General features: G+C 26.7%; 3 protein-coding genes across 6 annotated transcripts; 2 read left to right on the top strand and 1 right to left on the bottom strand.

Moving 5' to 3' along the window:
* Positions 1-338: 338 nt before the first annotated feature.
* On the bottom strand, positions 339-3,021 carry LOC145943314 (TBC1 domain family member 20). The gene is made up of 5 exons (XM_083050821.1): positions 2,316-3,021; positions 1,817-2,060; positions 1,518-1,721; positions 1,213-1,432; positions 339-1,141 (listed from the first exon to the last, which is right to left on the bottom strand). Exons 1-5 carry the CDS (start codon positions 2,752-2,754, stop codon positions 836-838), a joined length of 1,413 nt encoding a protein of 470 aa, XP_082906947.1. The 5' UTR covers positions 2,755-3,021; the 3' UTR covers positions 339-835.
* Positions 3,022-3,514: 493 nt separating this feature from the next.
* LOC145942471 (translocon-associated protein subunit gamma) lies at positions 3,515-5,795 on the top strand. Its single transcript, XM_083049227.1, has 4 exons — positions 3,515-3,749; positions 4,062-4,189; positions 4,296-4,387; positions 4,583-5,795. Exons 1-4 carry the CDS (start codon positions 3,620-3,622, stop codon positions 4,779-4,781), a joined length of 549 nt encoding a protein of 182 aa, XP_082905353.1. The 5' UTR covers positions 3,515-3,619; the 3' UTR covers positions 4,782-5,795.
* Positions 5,796-6,294: 499 nt separating this feature from the next.
* Bgm (acyl-CoA synthetase bubblegum family member 1) lies at positions 6,295-20,728 on the top strand. Of its 4 annotated transcripts, XM_083049224.1 has the most exons (14): positions 6,295-7,765; positions 15,743-15,821; positions 15,903-15,961; positions 16,937-16,988; positions 17,250-17,457; positions 17,760-17,894; positions 18,043-18,238; positions 18,324-18,425; positions 18,511-18,657; positions 18,782-19,257; positions 19,360-19,574; positions 19,715-19,866; positions 19,963-20,088; positions 20,194-20,728. In XM_083049224.1, the coding sequence occupies exons 3-14, from the start codon at positions 15,908-15,910 to the stop codon at positions 20,386-20,388; spliced, it is 2,058 nt and encodes a 685-aa protein (XP_082905350.1). In that variant the 5' UTR covers positions 6,295-7,765; positions 15,743-15,821; positions 15,903-15,907; the 3' UTR covers positions 20,389-20,728. The 4 variants fall into 4 exon arrangements, with proteins under 4 accessions (XP_082905350.1, XP_082905349.1, XP_082905351.1 ...); XM_083049223.1 differs by lacking the exon at positions 15,743-15,821 and having other exon boundaries at positions 20,194-20,726; XM_083049225.1 differs by lacking the exons at positions 15,743-15,821; positions 15,903-15,961 and having other exon boundaries at positions 6,297-7,765; positions 20,194-20,712.
* Positions 20,729-21,056: the final 328 nt, after the last annotated feature.

The raw sequence follows: 21,056 nt of genomic DNA, 5'->3' as shown, positions 1-21,056 counted from the left end.
ATATATATGAACACGCAATAAACATTTATTAGAGCACATTAAAAATATTTCTACAAAATTACATTTATGTACAAAACGATGAAAGAAATATTCTGTGTAAAATTTCTAGATATTGATTTTATCATCTCTGATATCATCGTGGTATTGATATTAAATTCATTCTGATAATATATAACACTAATTGTGCATTTATAAGATGAAACGTTATAATATAAATTATTAAAACAAACTTATCACAAATGATGATAATAAATATTGTTTGAAAAATAAGATTTATTGATTATAATTATATATTATAATTTTTCTTTATATAATTTAACTAAATACATAAAATTTCTTCTTTACAGATTGTAATAACATAATTACAATTTATATATATATATATGAAACTTTCATACACATCTTGTTAGTTTACCTAAATGTCTGATTTTACATGTTCGTATTTTTGATAATTTTAAATATTTGAAACAATATGCTCTGTTTTTTTTCCTCTACAAGTTTTTATGTATTCGTGATTTTTTTTTAACATATATATATATATGCGAAACGTTTAGGTCAACCTCCAAAGAACACAGTATAAAGGCAGCATAGGAATGCATAAAATTCTGATTTATGTATTCTAAAACAGATTTGCACAAACATTGACACTCAAACCTCTTGTAATTATTCTCCTAGCAATAATTTCTTGCTATTTCGTTTGATGAAATTTATTTTTACTCAATCTTAATATCTTTTCTCTAAATCTTTTTTTGGTAACATATCAAAGTAGAGAGTTTCTGTTGTAAAAAATGTGTAAAAATTTTAATTTTTTTACAACAGATAATATCTCTTAATGTCAGTTAAGCCCTGTCGAAGATCTTATGAAGGCATATATTCCCAAAGCTAAAATTGTCACAACAGTGATAGTTTTATAACTTCTGATACGATAAGATATTCTTGGGGTTGACTGAACAAGTTTTAATTTTCGTTGTCTTTCTCTCTCTTGACGGCTTGCTTCTGCCTTTGCTTTCCATTCTTGCTCTTTAATTTTTCTCTTATGATCATAATCCCTGACATCATTAGTGATAGATTCTGGAGGATATTGTCGATATAAATCCTTTGCTTCTACTAAAAGTTTTTCAAATGGCAAGTCATCAGGTAACTGAAAATATAAACTTCTATAATTATATTATTTTTCTTTTTACTGTCAAATTTCTTTTTTATTACACTTACCGTACATAATATCTTATGTGTGTGTCCCATATCAGGTGTAGTATTGAAAATTTCGGTAGCTCTATGTGCAACAATTACTGTACTTAGATAGAGAGGCATGAGTGGAGGACTGCCCAAGAAAAAATCAAATAATCTATGTAATAATGTCCTGTTTTCTGCATATTTATGTGCATACCATGTTGTGTATTCAGCCAAAGCAAAGTGTGGAAACAGTTCTACACTAAAAAAGATAGAAATTGTTATGCTATTAATTATTGTACATAAAAAAAATCTAAAATGTTATATATTTCAATGTATAAACTAACTTTTCTAAATGTTCCAGAAGTATCGGGTGCACTCGTTCCAATAATGCAAATATGAAGAACAATTCTTGATTTACTTTTTCCATAGTTTTTTCCATAAATCTTTCTAGGAACTCTAACGATATACTTTCAAGCACATACAAGCCTGCTTGTAATCCCATCACAAGTAATACAGTTGCTGCTATATCATTGTATCCCTGGTAGTAACTAGGTACGCATTATTTTATTTTATATTACAATAAGACAAATTATATTATTTGTATATTTAAAAAGGTATTATTTGTGCTCTTAAAAATACTAACTTTAATTTGGAATGCCTATGAAGCACCCAACACATAAGCTGCGTTAATTGCTCTTGAAAACTTTCTGTCTCCTTTTCTGTTGCATTCTGTGAAATATGGCTGCCGCTACGTGCCACATCCTTCAATATCTGTTGATAGACCTCATTCGGTATGCAAGTATGTACAGTTTCTAATCCGTTAACAGGTGCAAACTCCTCTTGTACTAATCTCAAAAGTTTTGGCCACAGTATCCTTCGTATATCATCTACAGATCAACCTTATGATTTCAAGTATTGGCTTACAAGGAATAAGATTATTCTCAAAAAGGAACCAATTTTAAACAATGTTATACAAGACATAGCTTGAACAATACTATTCTGTATTCGTAAACTACATTGATGATCGGATAGAAAATGAAAACTGTCCGAGATTCTCTCAAAATTCTCTCGACGAAGCTCGATAACAAGATCATCGTAAGGTTCCTTGTTGATCATAATGTATTGTCACCTTGACAAAGTACCATTAACGAAGCCTTCGCTGCTGATCCCAAGTAGTCTTAGCTCTCCCAGAGTGAGATCCGGCTTGGCGATGCTACCGCGAATAACGCTCATCTTCATCCTCTCGCGACTGCTGAGGGAATCCGTCCAAGTGTTGCCGCTCGATTCGCAATTCTCATCATCCTCGTGAGTCAGCACTACTCCGTTCAGCTGTTTACTCGACGTGGCCGCGTCGATGACATCGGGTATCCGCGGCGCGATACCGTCGTACCACGCTTTCTCGGAGTCGGCCAGAATCACCAGGGGCACCCGATCGCACGAATTGTCCCCCTTGGAGCTGAAACTGTCATCCGCGAAGCTCGCCAATTCAGTCGGCACATTCCTCCTGCGGACTTTGTTACGATTACGACTTTCGGTCGACGTTGACGCGTCCGTCGTGGATTGCGCCTCTTCGGCATCCATACTTTATTGACTTTATTCGATCTTCGCGCGAACTTGTATTACACGCTAGGTATATATCAGAAGACGCGTGCCATAACACTGATAATTTTGTTAAAGAGAATCCTTCGAAATCTGAAAGTTAACGGGAGACCGCTCTGCTAATCTGTCAAGAGTGACACCAAAACGAAATGACACACTGTTGTGACTAACGTTGACTGACACCAGAGACACCACATCACATCCGTCGATTTAAAGTTTAGTCAAGTTTAATCATGAATTATCATGAATGACGTCAAATCATCAAGAAGAAGAGAATTATCTTTGAAATTTTATTCGTACAATTATTTTGAAGTTGATTTTATTTCAAGTAGATTTTATATTTTAACTAAAATAATTTAATTATTGATCCGGAGGCGATCAAAAAGAAAATCAATTATTTTTATTTTTCTATTTTATTTTCAAGAAGCTATTTTTTTATGTTTAAACAAATACATCTGTTCTCTCTGTATTTTGTAAAACTAATTTGACGAAGAAACTTATTAAAATATATATTCTCCTTTGATATTTTTCAATTATCAGAAAACGTTTATTATTGAAATAAATTGTAGAGAAAAAAAGGAAAAAATGAAATTTATAAACTATAAATTATTAATGTAACTGCGATATCGATAATAAACTTTGATTAAAGCTTGGACTGGACGGCCTATAGAGGCAGGACTCGCAAATTGATATCGATAGCAATGACGTTTCGCTGGACACGTCGTCCAACGTCTGCACATCGTCTCTTTCTACGCATGCGCGTGTCATTTGTTTCTGGCTATCGTACCTCGATTCTCGTAGCGAACAGTTGGTTATTCGATCACCTGCCTGCGGTAAATTATTAAAAATGTCAGGAAAGTCTAAGGCATTTACGAAGGAAGAGGAGCTGTTGTTACAGGATTTCTCTAGAAATGTCTCGACGAAATCCTCGGCACTATTCTACGGCAATGCTTTTATCGTTTCGGCGATACCCATCTGTGAGTACAGAAATTTATTAAGTTATTTTTTAATCACATTCTTTTTTGCATCGCCTTTTTCACATGCACTAAAATTCTTTCGCAAAATTTTACATCGGTTTTATGTCATCTGATTTAAGAAAACTACAGTTAACTAAAATTGAACAATTATATCTTAGAAACGAATCACTGTTACACTTGTTACACTATTACTGTTACATAGTCAAATTCTATTATTATTCATTTATATTTCTTATGAAATAAATGCACTAAGCTCTTTAGTTTTCATTAACTATGATAATGTGTGTTTAATATATTATTATATGTTTACAGGGTTGTTTTGGAGAATACACTTAATTGATCTATATTCCAATTTAATCTCTTTTGTATTAGTTACATTGGCTAGTACATACGCTCTTGCATTGGCATATAAAAATACAAAATTCATCCTCAAGCATAAGGTACATATATATATATATATATATATATATATATACTTACATATAAACATATTTAATATGTACGTAACAATGAGAATAATTTTGTACATATATTTTACATATACAGATTGCTGTAAAAAGGGAAGATGCAGTAACAAAAGAAATAAGCCGCAAACTTGCAGAAGATAAAAAGATGAGCAAGAAAGAAAAGGATGAAAGGTATTATATTCTTTGTATTTTTCTTTATATTTTTTTTGAAACACAAGTAGTCAATCAATTAATAATATTTTGAATCCAATATCTTCTGAGTAATCACTAATGTTAATTTAAACACATGATTGATATTATTCTAAGATTATTTTTCATATTCTCTGCAACATGTATATTAATTTACATTTATATTTAAATATCTAGAATTTTGTGGAAGAAGAACGAAGTGGCGGATTACGAAGCAACAACATTTTCAATTTTTTACAACAATGCCCTTTTCTTGGCATTTGTTATTGTATCTTCATTTTACATTCTGAAAACGTTCACACCTGCAGTAAACTACATATTTTCCGTAGGAGTTACTAGTGCAGTCCTAGCATTATTATCAACAGGATCTCAGTAATGTATACATTTCATATCTAATTCATATATCCTACTAATTAACTGATTTCATAAGAAACCTTCATCAATTTATCTTTTTTAATATGAACACAATCATATAGATAATATATAGATAATAAACGTTTTCATTTATGGTAAAAAATTATTTGCTGTGAATTATTTGCTATTTCTTATATGCAGTTAGCTGACATGTCTAAATCTAAATCATAAAAGTCATTAATTTTGTTATTCATTGATCATCAAATTCAAAAATTGTTCATATTAAATATCGTGTACATTCTATTATGCTATATACTTAATATTTTATCTGTACAAGCAATATCAAAATATATAAAGAGTTTACATATGTATATATATATATGTTTGTGTGGGTGTATATATATGTGTGTATATTTATTTTTTATATATACATATATATATATATATATTTATAACATATATTCATTTATCTTAAACTCGCTTTGGATAATGTATAATAGTGCAGTGCAACAAAATTCAAGATAATTCTATGTATAATTTTATGTGTCGCATATCCTAATATATGTATTCTGATGTGTATTTTATGAGTATAATTTCTTCAAGTATTTTCTGTATTTGTATGATAAAAATTATAAATAGAATTTTATTTCTTGAATTTTGTTATAAATTATAAATCATCTAAAGCAAGTTTTTTTAGGAATTTATATTATCAAAAAAATTATATTACAATTATATATTATCATTGTGATAATCAATTTCGATAAAACAACAGGCTATGAACTTTTTCAAGTATAACGATGCCTTTTTTTATTATTATTTGTTATATGTCACAATTTTTAAGTTAATTAATTTCTAGTTAGAACAGTTATAAGAACATTTTTGATTCATCATGTGTTAAACTAAAATTTTATTTTTTGGCTGGATCTAGAGGAAGGAATGTCTAAGATAATTAAGATGGATTGAATTATGATAATTATCAATAAGTTAATGAATTTACTATACTATATGTTCAAGTGGAATAGAATACTCACTGCAACATTTTACAATATATATAAATATTTAATAATAACCAGGGATGTGCATTATTTGAAATAGATGCATTTAAGATGGAAATGTAAAATGTAAAATGCCTATTTTGTATTTTGCATTTAAAATACATGTTTTTAAAAATTATTTTATATTTACATTTAAATAGCTTTTATTACCCATTTTTTATTTCAAATGCATTTTTCTTGCAAACTAAAAATTAATCGAGATATAAATATGTATATACATATATCAAATGTTTCATCAAAATTTCATTCAATCAAAATGTTATTAAAGAAGTCCTTAAGTAAATGTCTGGAAACAATAATAAACATTTTTTGTAATTTCACACGTAAATATATTTATGTAATTTTTTGTTTTTTGTATTACAAATTTTTTTATATTAAAAATATATAAAGTTAATAAAAGTTTAAAGAATTTACAAAAGAAAGTTTATAAAGAAAGCTTATATAATAAAAAATAATATAAAATATAATATATATTCAAATATATATATTTTTAAACTATTTTTATTTTGAAAAATCATTTAGAAAATGCCTATTCTTAATTTCCTATCTTAAATGGATATCTAAAAAGCATTTTGCATTTTCAAATGGAAAACTTCCAACTATTTTGCGCATATTCTATTTTAAATAGGTTTGGACACCCATTTTGCACATCCCTGATAGTGAGATCGAAGCGCAATACGTATATTTGATGTTGCGAGATTAATTGCCGGCATACACTGCTTAGTGTCGGCTTGTTGTTTTTACACCTATATCATCTAATTATAAAAGAAAATCATAAAGGAAAAATTGGGATGGAATTAATGCATTACGGATCGAGATAATCAGATTTGAGAATATATAAACACTATCGCGTTACTACTTTTATGATTAAATATAATGATATATAATTTTCATACATCACGCAAATATTTATGATTTAACCTTATATAAGCATATTTGATGCAAATATTGTTCGAGAAAAGATTCGATAGCTGTTTTGTTAATAATTTGTTAATAACGTTTTCTTTATTCTAATTTTTTAAATAAAATTAATTAAACTTAATTTTTTCATAATTTATTAGTTTAATTTATTTTATTTAAAAAATTAGAATGAAGAAAAATCATCTTTCTCTCAGGCGCGGAACTAAAATTCCAAACAAAAAAATAAGAACTAGCCACTATGCAAACGTTTACTTATTAAAGCAATATGATACACTTTTATTCAAGGTTTATATGGTCGCCAGCAAACTTTGACCCTGATTATCTCAGGAACTACTAAGCTGTCCTAGAAAGAGATATGCATTCAGAAAAACACACTCGCCGTACTTAAATATAAAGTTTTATCGAATGCAGTAAATTATATTATATACCTGCGTATATTTCGTAGGATAGATAGATAACGCTAATAGGCCTAAATTTACTATACATATAATAGGCCTAAATTTGCTGTACTTACCTACGAAATATATTCAAGTAATAATAATATGATAGGCAAATACACGAATTTTCGGGTATTGATATACATGCAAAAGTAAAAGTAGTAATAAGTAGTGAATATAGTATAGTATAATAATAAATAAATTTCTCTTATTATTTTTCCATCTTTATAGTAGAACTAGTTTTGATCTTTATTAATGATCTTTCTCAATTAAAAAATAGACAAACAATAGATTGTCTATTATTAGCTGAGGAGAATCTATTTAGCCAACGTGAGTCTGCCAATCAATGCCGATTTTGATTTCATTCATTCTTCCGATTCTATGATTAGGAATTTAATAACATATCCCCACCATATATGACACATCAAACGTCGTGGCTCTCGTGTAGCGTGATCGACATAGGCAGAGTTCTGTTTGAAAAGTCAGTATTGCAAGAGCTTCCATACAGTTCGGAGTAACCTTTATTTATTATAACAGTTCCTACACGTGCAGGCTGTTTATTTAGCAAGTAATTGAAAAACGAGGACGACAGAGTAAGTACAACATATTGTGATCTCTGGGGAGATATTACAATAAAATAAAAATTACAATAATTGAAATATTTAAAAAAGAAAAGTATAATGTGTGTGTAATAAGAAATTGTTTGCATACTGCTTTTTATGTATAGAGGTATATTAGATATAGAGGCTTTTTATACAATTGCACAGAATTAACTTTTTTATTTCTTAAAAATGAAGAGATGCAATTTACTATTTGATCTTAAAAGTCTTGTTAGAAAAAATTATAAATGTTCTACATTTAATCTTCGAAATATCCTTTTCTCTTTTGTGGGAGAATATTGAACTCATTGCAAATTATGAGGATTAAAAATAACCGACTAATTATTTTCAAATAAACAATTTCCAAATTTTAATATAAAATATTAATTCACAATTTATTCTTTAACATAAAAAATTATGAGTAGCCCGTGGAAAAAAATAGCAAGAATACAACCATTTTGTTATATTACATCTTACAAATGTGATCATCGACGAATATTATTAATTTTTTTATTTTGTACATATATATTTTTATTATTAAATCTAATTGCGTAAAAATAATTATGTAAAAAAGCACAATATACATATGCATGTAAAAAATGTAGTAAAAAATTAAGAATATTACTTTAAGTAAAGTTTTTGATTATGTGCATTCTTTTTCAACTATTTGAAAAAGTTTAACCTTAATAAATCTTATTATTCTGTATGCAAGTGTACTATGAATAGATAAGCGCATGAATAGATAAGCACTTTGCGCTATGTAAATTTTAACGTCAGGTTTTCCACATTTTTTAATGTCTAATTATAGATTAATTAATTTCACATGTATATGTATTATGTTTTTTTAAGTTACTTCTACGCAACTAGATCTAGTAATTCATATAAATGAATAATTCAGAATGAATAATTAATAATGTATACTTTCTCTGTCTACCACACCTTAAGGTGTGATATATAAACGATTGTGTATTTTAATAGTTTCTTTGACATGATTTCGTATACATATTTCGGAAATGCTCGTATTTTTACCGTAGCAATGACGCATGCTTTCGCATTAATATTTTATTGAGTCAATCTCATAGCAATTAACTTAAAGCTTTCAAGTAACATTGACTGGTTACGATCAATTTTCAGGTAACTGAACGACGATGTAATGACTGCTAACATTGACAACTTATGTATCTATTATGTTTGATATTAATACTTTTGGATATTCAAATATTTTAAATGTATTCAGATTGTGATCTCCTTTCAAACAATTTTTACTTAAAATATTGTTTTATATGACATATTCTTATTGATATATTTTGCTATTAAATGCCTCTCAGACACCCTGTACATTTTATAATATTTAAATCTGTATTATATATTGTTTATAGTTTATAATATTAAACATAAAATAAAACACAAAAATATATCAAACAAAATATACGCGCAATATTTGTTTCTATGATTCAGTCTTGTAAATATTATATTAATAGAGAAATAAAACGGCCGCGTAAACGATTGCTATGTAAAATGTTAAATAAATTATTTGCGCGTATTCTGAAAGTTAGAGTTGCAAGATTATAGTCAAAATCTGTAGATTCACAGACAATATCACGTTTAAAAACGGGACATAAGACATCTTAAAGATAAAAGAGGTCTTAAAAACATTATAATGATATCTAAAAGACATCTTAATGACGTCTTTTAGACGTCTTATATCTCGATTTTAGACGTTTTGTTTTCTGGGTTAGATTAAAGCCGAATATGATAAAAATATATCGAAGTACATATTAATATACATAATGATAATTCCTTATGTTACACAAAATATAAGGAGAATAAAATATCATGAATTATGTGTTATGATGTGATACTTTGTTGAACTGTTATCAAATTTATATCACTATCTTAATTTAGCACATACTTTAAAACGCGCGTTTATGAGTCGGAGATAAAAGAAATATTTCTTTTTCTTTCAGCCTTTCCATATTGATATCTCCCATATTTCCAAATAAATTAGAAATATATATATGTATAAATAACTTGTAATATATATAAAAATATTCAACAAAAAATTTGATTCTGAACTAGAAGATAAAAGTTTTAAGAAAACAATACAAATACATATATATTATTAATATTATTATATTAATAATATATATATTATTTTTTCAAATGCATCCTCTGACAAATGATCAAAGATTATAGTTATTGATTAATTTACAAATTGAGAAGAGAAAGTTTCCAGTGCATTTTACTAATTTATATTATGGAATGTGAATGAGATATGAGAAAATTAATTAATTTTGATATGTTTCAACAAAAAAATTGTCACACACTTTACATATTTCCTGCTTCTAATTTAATATTACTATATAATAGACTAGAAAATTTTAAAAACTATTACATTAATATAACAGGAAATAAAAACTGTATTAAATTTTTATTCAAATAAAGGATTGAAAGGAATGGGCTAATAAGAGCCGGTGCGTCGGAAATAAGAACGCGAAAATGGTCCAAAGAAAGGACCGAAACGTTTTAAAGAAATAAATAATAAGTATACGAAATTTTGCTTTTTAATTTAAACTTTTATTTATAAAAAAAATGTATTACACAAAAATTTTTTAATACTTTATATTTTTAAATATGCAAATTTTGAAAAAAAAGACACTATTCTCCTTTTTTTCTTTCTCTTTCTCTCTGCTTCTCTCATCCTAATTTTTGAACTCATGATGCTCGTAATTAATATTGTACATGTTTTCGCATTTGTTCATGAAAACGTGTAATGAAGTATCTACAGTAGTATTAAAACTAAATTTTTTTATAAAAGTCAATACATGAGATAATTCGGTATGTTGTGCAATAATCGAGAACCTTTAATCTTTAGATTGCATAAGTAGAATTGTTTAACCGTTTGTAATAATTATAATAAAAATAGATATTTTTTTATCAAAACAATACTTATATATGTCATATACGTATTATTTCCTTTATTGTAGGCATAAGTCTTTGATCAATCGATTATATAACTTGACAACTTAAATTTTAAACATAGATATATTTGTAATTTTTTAAATATCATATTTAATTCAAAAAATGATCACTCTCTTTAATAAATTTTTAATGAATTTTTTTATGGAAAGTTTTTTGATGAAGAAAATGTCAATGAATACATTTTAATAATTTTTGCAATTTTTTGTTTTGCGAATAATATTTAAATGATAATGCACTAATGTAGAATTTAATTTTTTTTTCTTTTTACATACGCGCATACGTTTTTCGACGACATTACTGTTTATTATTTTAATTTACAGTTTTATGATTCAAAGTTGCAAGTCATAGATACACTATTAAATATTTTGCATTCCTTATGCAATCATAACAAGTATGCAACGTTCATTTTTTTAATGTTATATCATGAAAAAACCACTTGGATTCAGTAAGATTTAAATTGTAAATAACACGTTGATATTATACTTTATGGTAACATGTAATCAATAAAAAAAAACAAAAAGTATATCGGTGAGGAATTGATGAAAAAAAGAAAGAAATATTAATTTTTTTTATAAATTGTTAACCTTTTTGTATCTTTTAAAGTAATTTAGATTTTATAAGAAATACGTGATAAAGAAATTGGATTGAATTATAAGCGATAAAAGCAAAAATGTGTAAAAAAAGATTGTAGATATTCTATTATAGGTACATTTTGATAAATTTTTAACTATAATAGCCTTTGAAGAGAGATCAAAGATAATAAAAATATGCATATTATGAAGGAAATAATTTAATAAGATGTAGTATATGTTGAACAAGGTCGCGAATTTTAAAATGGCAGTGGACTAAGAAATTTGTGGAATGAGATATAAAGAAAAACTTAATGTATGTTAATGTTGAGTTGTGAATAAACCAGTGTGCTATTCATACGATTTTATTCTTTGCGTCGAAAAATTTCTGTCACACTGAATACGCATATGTTCGTGATTATATAAACGAAGAATTTGAATAATAATTTAACAATAATAATTTTAATCATACGTTGTAAATAATACTGTGTAGTAAGAATGAACTTTTTACAAGAAATTAATATATATTTATGATGGTATGTACATGTCATACAATTTCCTTTATCTATGTCTTTTGTTGACTAAACTTTGTTGATTAAATTTTGATAATAGGTTTAAATAGATATATACATGATTTTTCAAATAACCGCATGAGATTTTATTGTTTCAAATCTTTATTTTATTGTAATCAATATCTTAAAAGGCAGAGAAAGTTATCTATATTTTAGCGGTTAAAAATTTCTTTTTTTTTTTATTTATTATATAATTTTTAAAAGAAAAGTTGATTCGCTGCTTCACTTTCGATGTCAGCGGTCAATCCTGATAAAATACATGAAGTAAGATAATACTGTGTGGCAAAATATAGCAAAATTCTTAGTTTAAAATCTTTAAAAAGCACTATTCCAAAAAAATGATAAAAAAGAATAAAATATATATTTTATTATAATTTGTGTAATAAAATAAAAAATCATTATTTTATAATATAAACAAATCAATTTTTGAGATCGATTCTTTGAGCTTTGATTGCTTTGTCGATTGATATTCAAACAAACATAATATGAGAAATAGATATGATCAATAGATATGAGTAAATATAATTTATTCATATTTCATGTCATGAAAAAAAGTGCAGTTGTCGCGCAAAATGACAGTGTTATAACACTCTTAAATTGCATTAAGAACTAATATGGATAATAAACATAATAAGAAGTTTGCAACACTTCTATATTATATTTACAATGCTATTTTTATAAATTGTACTTTAAACTCGCATAATTATATCATTAATTTCATTTTTACACATGTTTATTTATAACACATATTCAGAAAAAAGGCTCCTGGTACCTTGCCGACCATGTCGGAATCGTGACGTCAGAAACGAGAAATAACACGTTGAGATGTTTTAGATGCCATATTTCTAAATAAAAACATATTTGCATAAAATAACACGTAAGATCTCTTTAATACACTTCTAAAAAACGCCGAAAACTATTTTTTTTCCTTGACAGTCAATCAACAACCGTAAAATGATCGAGATATCAGACTTTGACATGCGGAATGACTGCGCATGTGCAAAGACCAGACGGACTGGGCCTCATAATCAGTGATGTGCCGTATAATTTACGTCCATTCTTTACGTAATTTTTTACGCGTAATAAATTAATTTTTTACCTTATTTATTTTTTACAATTTTTACATAAAAACGTAAAGAATGTAAACAATGTAAAAAATAGCCTAAATTACTAACAAAATTATATAAACTGGACAAACTTTATATTACTTTATTTTAAAAGTAATAGTACGAAAGGTTAAATGCACACGAACCACGAACATAAATTTTTCCAAAGAACATAAATTTTTATATTCTTAGTGTTTATATTCTTAGTGATAAATTTTTAAAATTTATATATAAAATAAAAATAAAAACTTTGAAACAAAATGAAAACTATAGACTCTAATAAAACAAAAACAAATCATATATTATACATATCAGTCATATTTCATAATGTCATAATCTCATAATATAACGTCATAACTCATAAGACAAGAGTACAAGAGTATAACTTAATCTAACCTAACCTAACCCTAACCTTTCTTTCTTTACTAATTTTCTACATATTTTACATGTTTACATTCTTTACGTAAAAATTTACGTTTTTTACGTAAAAAATAAAAAATTATTTTTTTTACGTGTAAACGCACATCACTGCTCATAATATTACATTTTACAGCTGTTGATTGATTATAAAGGGAAAAGGATAGTTTTCGGCGTTTTTTAGAAGTGTATTAAAGAGATCTTAATAAGTGTTATTTTATGCAAATATGTTTTTATTTAGAAATATGGCATCTAAAAATTTTTAGCGTGTGTTTTCTCGCCTCTGATGTCACGATTCCGACATGGTCGGCAAGGTATCAGGAGCCTTTTTTCTGAATATGTGTTATAAATAAACATATATGTGTAAAAATGAAATTAATGATATAATTATGCGAGTTTAAAGTACAATTTATAAAAATAGCATTTTAAATATATAGAAATGTTGCAAACTTCTTATGATGTTTATTATCCATATTATAGCTCTTAATGCAATTTAAGAGTGTTATAACACTGTCATTTTGCGCGACAACTGCACTTTTTTTTATGACATGTGTAGGCCTATACAGTAAGAAAAAAATAATCCCTCTGGAGCGAAATCACGTCCGGTACGTGCATTCTGCACGCGAGATTGTATTTTTGTGCGGCATTGTTTCTTGCGTCAGTCTGCCAATTAAGCAGGATTTATGAATTTACGTAATAGAATGTCTCCAATAAATGCTAATATCTTGCGGATGCACTTTGACCATCTATCGCGTGACATGCTTACGTTTGATATGTAAATAAAGTTCATTGTAAATCATGATCGCCGGTCATCGATCTTAGTTTTACAAAATTTTGGATTTTACTCCTAGTATAATTTTATAAAAAAATATCGATAACGCTTGCAATATTTAACTAAATATTTTTTTTAAAGACAACTCGGAAATACGTGTTGCGCATCTGGGATTTTCTTATATGTTTGTAATTAGTTGTTATTTCAATTAATTTGCGAAATCAATTATGTACGCACATATATTTGAGCACACATTAGAATGATTTATTTCTTTATATAATTAATAAATTCTTTTTATTTCAATATTCTTTACTATAAGTATTGTGAAGCTCTTTCTTTTTTATGGACTGACAATAAGATGCTGATTAAAGACATTTCTGATATAATTTTATTGCTTTATAATTATAAAATATACATATATGATATTTTTGCTTAAAAAATGTTTAGTTTCTCTCTCTTTCTCTCCATTACAAACATACACAAATATTGTCAATGATTAGAATATAATTTTCTATAATAAGCAATTTCTATATAATAAGCAGCATTAATCGCGCGAATAACCTTCTGATGTCAGAAACTATATCAGTGTATTCATAATATGATATAGCTTATATTAAAAGATGAAAGTTAAATCTAATAATTGATAACTCTGCGAATGTATATAATTATAGTACAAAATTTTATGCATATCTATAAAATATAAAAACACTCTTCCCTCCACGCTATATATTTTAATATTTAAAGTCTCATTTGAATCAAAAGCAGGAAGCTTTAATGATGAAAAGAGAGAAAATTGAAAATTGATATTTCTTTTAGTTTTATCATCCCATGAATATTAAATTTTATATATATATTCATTATCTATATTTCTCTCATATTAATATAATTTTTCCTAAGTTTCCTAAATAATTTGTACACTATATGCACTATAAACTATTTTTATAACATCGTATTATAACAACTCATTGAATAATATTATCTTATTAAGTATATAATATTTATGAATAAATAACATAAATATAAATTTTTTTTTACATTCTTATAAATGTACAATTTTTAAAATTATAAAAAATTTTATAAGAAAATTGCAATATATATATATATATATATCTATAAAATATATATATATATATATATATATATATATAAAATATTATTTATTTTAACGAATACAAATATTTTTTTACAATATTAACTTATAATATTTAATAGAAATAATATTACATAGCATATACATATCATGCAACATAACATATTAGTATTTGCTAATCTTTAATCCAAATTCATAATAAAATTATATCATCAATTTTTCTCTTTGTATTATTATAATAATATATGAATATAATATGCATATTTTTACTTTATCTATATATGCTATCTATTTGTATTCCTCTTTTATTAGCACTAGATTATACGTTATTTTTTTCGCGTTATTCACAGATGTAAGCATATTTTAAACATATATATGACAGATAAATTTTTTAAAAAAAGATTATTTATTTAACAATAGCGAATATTAAAATGTTTATTATTAAAATGTTTTTGAATCACAGGCTCGTGTGTGATAAAAAAAGAAGATGGAATATATAACTTTCTGATTTCCGCTGATTAAAAAGAAATACAATCATAAAAGTGAATAAGTGTAAACAAAATTTCATTATAGTACGATTTACTATAATGTCTTATTATCATTATTTATTATTATTATTTCAGATAAAATGTCAGCCGTACAATTCCATGGAGCTAATATAAATGAATTTATAGGTGATAAGGTATCACAACACATACATATTAAAAAATACACAATTGAATTATCGCGTTATTTTAAATTAAATCGCCCTTATTTAGTTCCATTAACAAAATTGCTATTTTTGATCCTTTTTGAAATTTAAACCTTTATCACTTTTTAACGTTTAGTCGAAGAGAGATATTTGAGAATCTGTATGTGTTTATAAAAAATTTCGATCTTGTCACGCAATCAGTAATTTCAGAAAAAACATGATCAGAAATACGGCAATTTTTTTTATTGCATTTTATACATTTATTCATTTATATGAATAGCTTAGAGGTAAGAGCAGTCGCCCGGAAAGCGAAAGACTCGGGTTCGATTCCCGATTCAGCGACTTTCGGACCAATATTTTTCTCACTTAAGAAAAAATTTGTAATTAATAATTTCAAGTTATACTTTATAAAGACCACAACCATATGGTCGATAAAGTCATAACTTAGACAAATTCATTGGCTAGTGTGGTCGATTAATTTAACTACCCTGTTTATTCATTTTATTGTGCTCTCTCTCTGAACCTATATGTAAACGATAATTCCACCAAGAAAACAGATATAAAAATCTTTGCATAAGATACTGGTTTTATATCTTTCATAATATATGTATATGAATCTAGTATTCTATGCAACGCATTTTTCAATTATATATTTTTTGTGTTAACAGAAAAACTTTATTAACAGAAAGGAAATTATCTCCCTTTCCTACGAGCATAATTTTTTTATCTTATCTAAACGTCTGGTTGACATATGGCAGTGCTTAAATTTTTATATCGAAAATCATTCTTTCTTATATTTTTCCTTGTTTTTTTCTTGGAAATGTAAGATTTCCAGATCAAGATTTATAATTATTTATTAATCTATGAATCGAAAAGATAGTCTTCATAGTTATTAAGAGTTTTCAATTCATTTAAAATTAATATTATATCATATTTACATTTAAGATATATGTAAAATTATTGCAGGAAATGAATCAATCGGTCAGATATGCAACGGCTAGTGAAACTGGATTTGATGGTAATACTATTATATATATAGTATATATTCAAGATTTTTTTATATGTTTGTTTTTTATCGACTTCCTTGCACAATCATATGTGATTAAAGTCGCAATAGCGCTGGATTTTGCTTCAATTTTCCCGCTTTAGATAAATAATATATCACTTTTATGAATTTTTCCTACCACAAAATATATACGTTCCTCTTTTTCGATGATTTTTTATAGATTCATGTCTTTGTAATCGCATATCGCATAAAACGTTATTTGATTATTTTCAGGTCCTGATCAGATATTGGCTACGGACGTAGATACCGCGTGTGAGGCTAATGATAAAATTCGAATAAAATTAGACAAGAACGGATACAATTCATGCATGCCTGTGTCAATTCCTGGAGCTCTCACCAAAACAGCAAATCTATATCCTGATCATATTGCGTTAGTCTCTAGACCTGGTGTCGATGGCAATAGGACCACGTATACTTATCGGTAAAAAAAAACCCTTGTAATAATAATTCTTATTATTTAAATTATTAAGTAATAAAATTAATATAAAATCGAATAATATGACAATGTTTAACTTTATTCTTTTATTTCTTTAATATTTTTATTTTTTTAATTATAATTTTACAAGATATAAACCAATTTATATATAAATGCTTATTCTTCTCTTTCATCTTATTCTTTTCTCGAATTAATTTATAATAAATTTACGATACGTACATTGACGATACTACATTTACGATACGTAAACAGTATAATGGTCAATAATATATCAATGTTTATTACAGAGAATATGAACAAACTGTAAGAATCGTCGCTAAAGCCTTCCTGAAGTTAGGTTTGGAGCGATATCATAGTGTCTGTATATTAGGATTTAATAGTCCAGAATGGTTCATCGCCGATCTCGCAGCTATATATGCTGGGTAAAAGATTCTGATATCATTCTATGTCTAAATAATGCACGATTTACATTACTTATTCTTATAACAATATAACAATAAAAAGCGATATATTATTTTGAACAACGTGTACTGTTTGAATTTTTGAAATAAATTTATTATTATGTTTTAGTGGATTTGCTACAGGAATTTATACTACAAATTCTCCGGAGGCGTGCCAATATTGCGCTGAACATAGTCAGGCAAATATAATAGTCGTTGAAGACACGAAACAATTGGAAAAAATCTTACAAATAAAACAAAATCTGCCTCACTTGAAAGCAATTATTCAATACGACGGCATACCTACCGTAAAAAATATTTTAAGCGTGTGTAAATCGATTATTATTATAACCAATATTCTTATTTTTTCATTTAGAATATACGATTTATTATTATATTTGTATTTTTCAGTGGAACGATTTATTGGAAATGGGTAAAAAAGAATCGGACGATAATCTACTGTCTGTGTTAAAGACGATTGGAGTAAACGAGTGTTGTATGTTAGTTTATACAGTATGTTGAATCACATCACAATCGAATTGATATTTAATTATATATATATTAGTTTTCATAATTTATAATACAATTATCTCTATAGTCAGGAACGGTTGGAAATCCGAAAGCTGTGATGTTGAGTCATGATAATATCTTGCATGATATCCGATTGTTGTTTATCTTCTTACAACTGAAAGAAAAGTCAGAAGTTTTTGTTAGTTACTTACCATTATCTCATGTAGCAGCACAGGTAAGATTTTTAAAAATTTTATATATTTCAAATAAAAATATTGATCAAGATATAATTAGCACAATTTACCGCCATGGAAAAAAGAGAATTGGTAATAATATATATTATATTCTATTAATTGCAGCTAGTTGACGTTATATCAACTGTATTCGCAGCAAGTACAGTGCACTTTGCAGATAAAAATGCGCTCAAAGGTTCATTAGTAGAAACTTTGCTTGTGGTACAACCGACTATTTTATTAGCCGTACCGAGAGTGTGGGAAAAGATACATGAGAAAATGCAAGAAAAGGCGCGCAGTAACGGCGTAATAAAGACCTGGATTGCTAAATGGGCCAAAGCGCAAGGGCTTTACTACCACATGAATAAAATGAATGGCGTGGATTATAAACACTGGGGCTATATTTTTGCGAAATGGCTTGTTTTTGACAAAGTAAAGGCAGCACTGGGTCTAAATAGATGTCGATTATATGTTACCGCAGCAGCTCCTCTAGCTATAGATATTAAAAAATATTTTCTGAGTTTGGACATACCTATAGTAGAAGCATACGGAATGTCTGAATGTGGTGGTGCTCATACAGTATGCGATTATAGAGAATATAGGTAAATCGTATTTGTTTTCATTCTGTATATTGTATTTACGGTAAAAATATTTACTCTTAAAATTTATTATTCATATATATCTTCAAAAATTTTTTTTATTAGAATGCATGGTGTTGGAACTCCTTTACCTGGGGTATATACAAAATTGGATAATATAGATGAAAATGGTGAAGGGGAAGTCTGCATGGGCGGGAGACACGTATTTATGGGTTATTTACATGCACCAGAGAAAACTGCAGAAGCTAAAGATAAAAATGGTTGGTTACATAGTGGTGATCTTGGCAAAATAGATTCAAACGGGATTTTATACATCACTGGTAAAAATATTTGTTTTTTGTTAATTAATATAATTAACAATCATCATTATGTAATGATATATATCTGTTAAAAATAATTTTATATATACATATATAAGCAAACATAATAGTAATATATATGCTTTTATACATATTTGCAGGTAGAATAAAAGAACTTATAATTACAAGCGGAGGAGAAAATATAGCACCAGCAAATATAGAGCATGCAATATTGTCAGAGTTACCAGCGTTAAGTAATGCTATGTTAGTTGGGGATAAAAGAAAATATTTGATAGTTTTTGTCACACTAAAGGTATGAATATATAGAATATATAGAGAATATATAGAAATATATAAATGCAAACTTTTTTATATAGATTATTAAATATTTATATCATATTTTTTTCAGAGCAATATGAATAGTGAAACTGGTGCACCTTTAGATACGTTGAATCCCGATGTATTAAAATGGGCAAAGTCTATCGGTAGTAAAGCTCAGACAGTTACAGATGTCATAAACTCTCGTGATCCACTCGTAAGTTAAATATTTAAAAAATTTATAATTATATTTTTATTAAGCGATTAAAACTCATTTATATCTGATAAGATTATCATACGGAAACTAAACATATTCTTTTAGATATATGGGGAAATCGACAAAGCGATCAAAAGAGCAAACGCGCAAGCTATAAGTAACGCTCAAAAAGTACAAAAATTCGAGATTCTTCCGCATGACTTTTCAATTCCAACTGGTGAATTAGGGCCTACATTAAAGCTTAAAAAAAATATAGTTGTGAACATGTATGCTGATTTAATAGATAAAATGTATCAATGAAATCCACTATATATACTCTTAATACTACACAATACATATCACAATACTCTTAATAAGAATGAGTAATGTGAACAGACAAAGGAACTCTTTACCATAAGCTAAAATGAATCGCAAAACATATAGCAACATATTTTTTGATATATTTAAAATATTTGATATTTTTTTTATATAAATAATACGTTTTTGGAATTTATTTTTTAATACAGATGTGATTAAAATAGTCTAGAAAAAAATAACATTGAATCAATTTAAATTTGTTATATTTATATGTGTATATATATACATATATATATATATATATATTATATATATATTTAATATAAGTGAGATTATGTATATTTCAGATTATCACAGTAAAATACTATTCCTGATGAATCACATATTTGTGTTTACATTATATGTAATCTCTCTATGATATATTTCTTACTATAATCGTAAATATTAATGCAGTTTTATATACATATATAAAAATTATTTCTTAGCACAATTTACTGACCAAATATTATATGGATTGTACCTTGTTTAATTAAATATGATACTTATTTTTGATAATTATATCCATGTAATCGCATACAATATTGCTAAGAATGAAATTATATATTTCCATGCTATATCTGAATATAATCTTTTTTGAATAGTAATTTTATAAAAACTATATTTTCTTTTAA

This window comes from Prenolepis imparis, unplaced genomic scaffold, assembly GCF_030444845.1.
Source record: "Prenolepis imparis isolate NDT839.2.m4 unplaced genomic scaffold, iyPreImpa1.0 SCAF_11, whole genome shotgun sequence".
Lineage (NCBI taxonomy): Eukaryota > Metazoa > Arthropoda > Insecta > Hymenoptera > Formicidae > Prenolepis > Prenolepis imparis.
Note: the sequence above shows the minus strand (reverse complement) of the source record. Positions and strands in the feature narration are given on the sequence as shown.

Bases quoted from the DNA above. Each gene is read 5' to 3' on its own strand.
- Bgm (XM_083049224.1), top strand. From the start codon at position 15,908: ATGTCAGCCGTACAATTCCATGGAGCTAATATAAATGAATTTATAGGT. The intron at 15,962-16,936 runs GTATCACAACAC...AAATTATTGCAG, and splicing joins ATGAATTTATAGGTGATAAG to GAAATGAATCAATCGGTCAG. The intron at 16,989-17,249 runs GTAATACTATTA...GATTATTTTCAG, and splicing joins TAGTGAAACTGGATTTGATG to GTCCTGATCAGATATTGGCT.
- LOC145942471 (XM_083049227.1), top strand. From the start codon at position 3,620: ATGTCAGGAAAGTCTAAGGCATTTACGAAGGAAGAGGAGCTGTTGTTA. The intron at 3,750-4,061 runs GTGAGTACAGAA...ATATGTTTACAG, and splicing joins CGTTTCGGCGATACCCATCT to GGTTGTTTTGGAGAATACAC. The intron at 4,388-4,582 runs GTATTATATTCT...TTAAATATCTAG, and splicing joins AAGAAAGAAAAGGATGAAAG to AATTTTGTGGAAGAAGAACG.
- LOC145943314 (XM_083050821.1), bottom strand. From the start codon at position 2,754: ATGGATGCCGAAGAGGCGCAATCCACGACGGACGCGTCAACGTCGACC. The intron at 2,061-2,315 runs GTACTTTGTCAA...GTTGATCTGTAG, and splicing joins CAGCGAAGGCTTCGTTAATG to ATGATATACGAAGGATACTG. The intron at 1,722-1,816 runs GTTAGTATTTTT...ATGCGTACCTAG, and splicing joins CATAGGCATTCCAAATTAAA to TTACTACCAGGGATACAATG.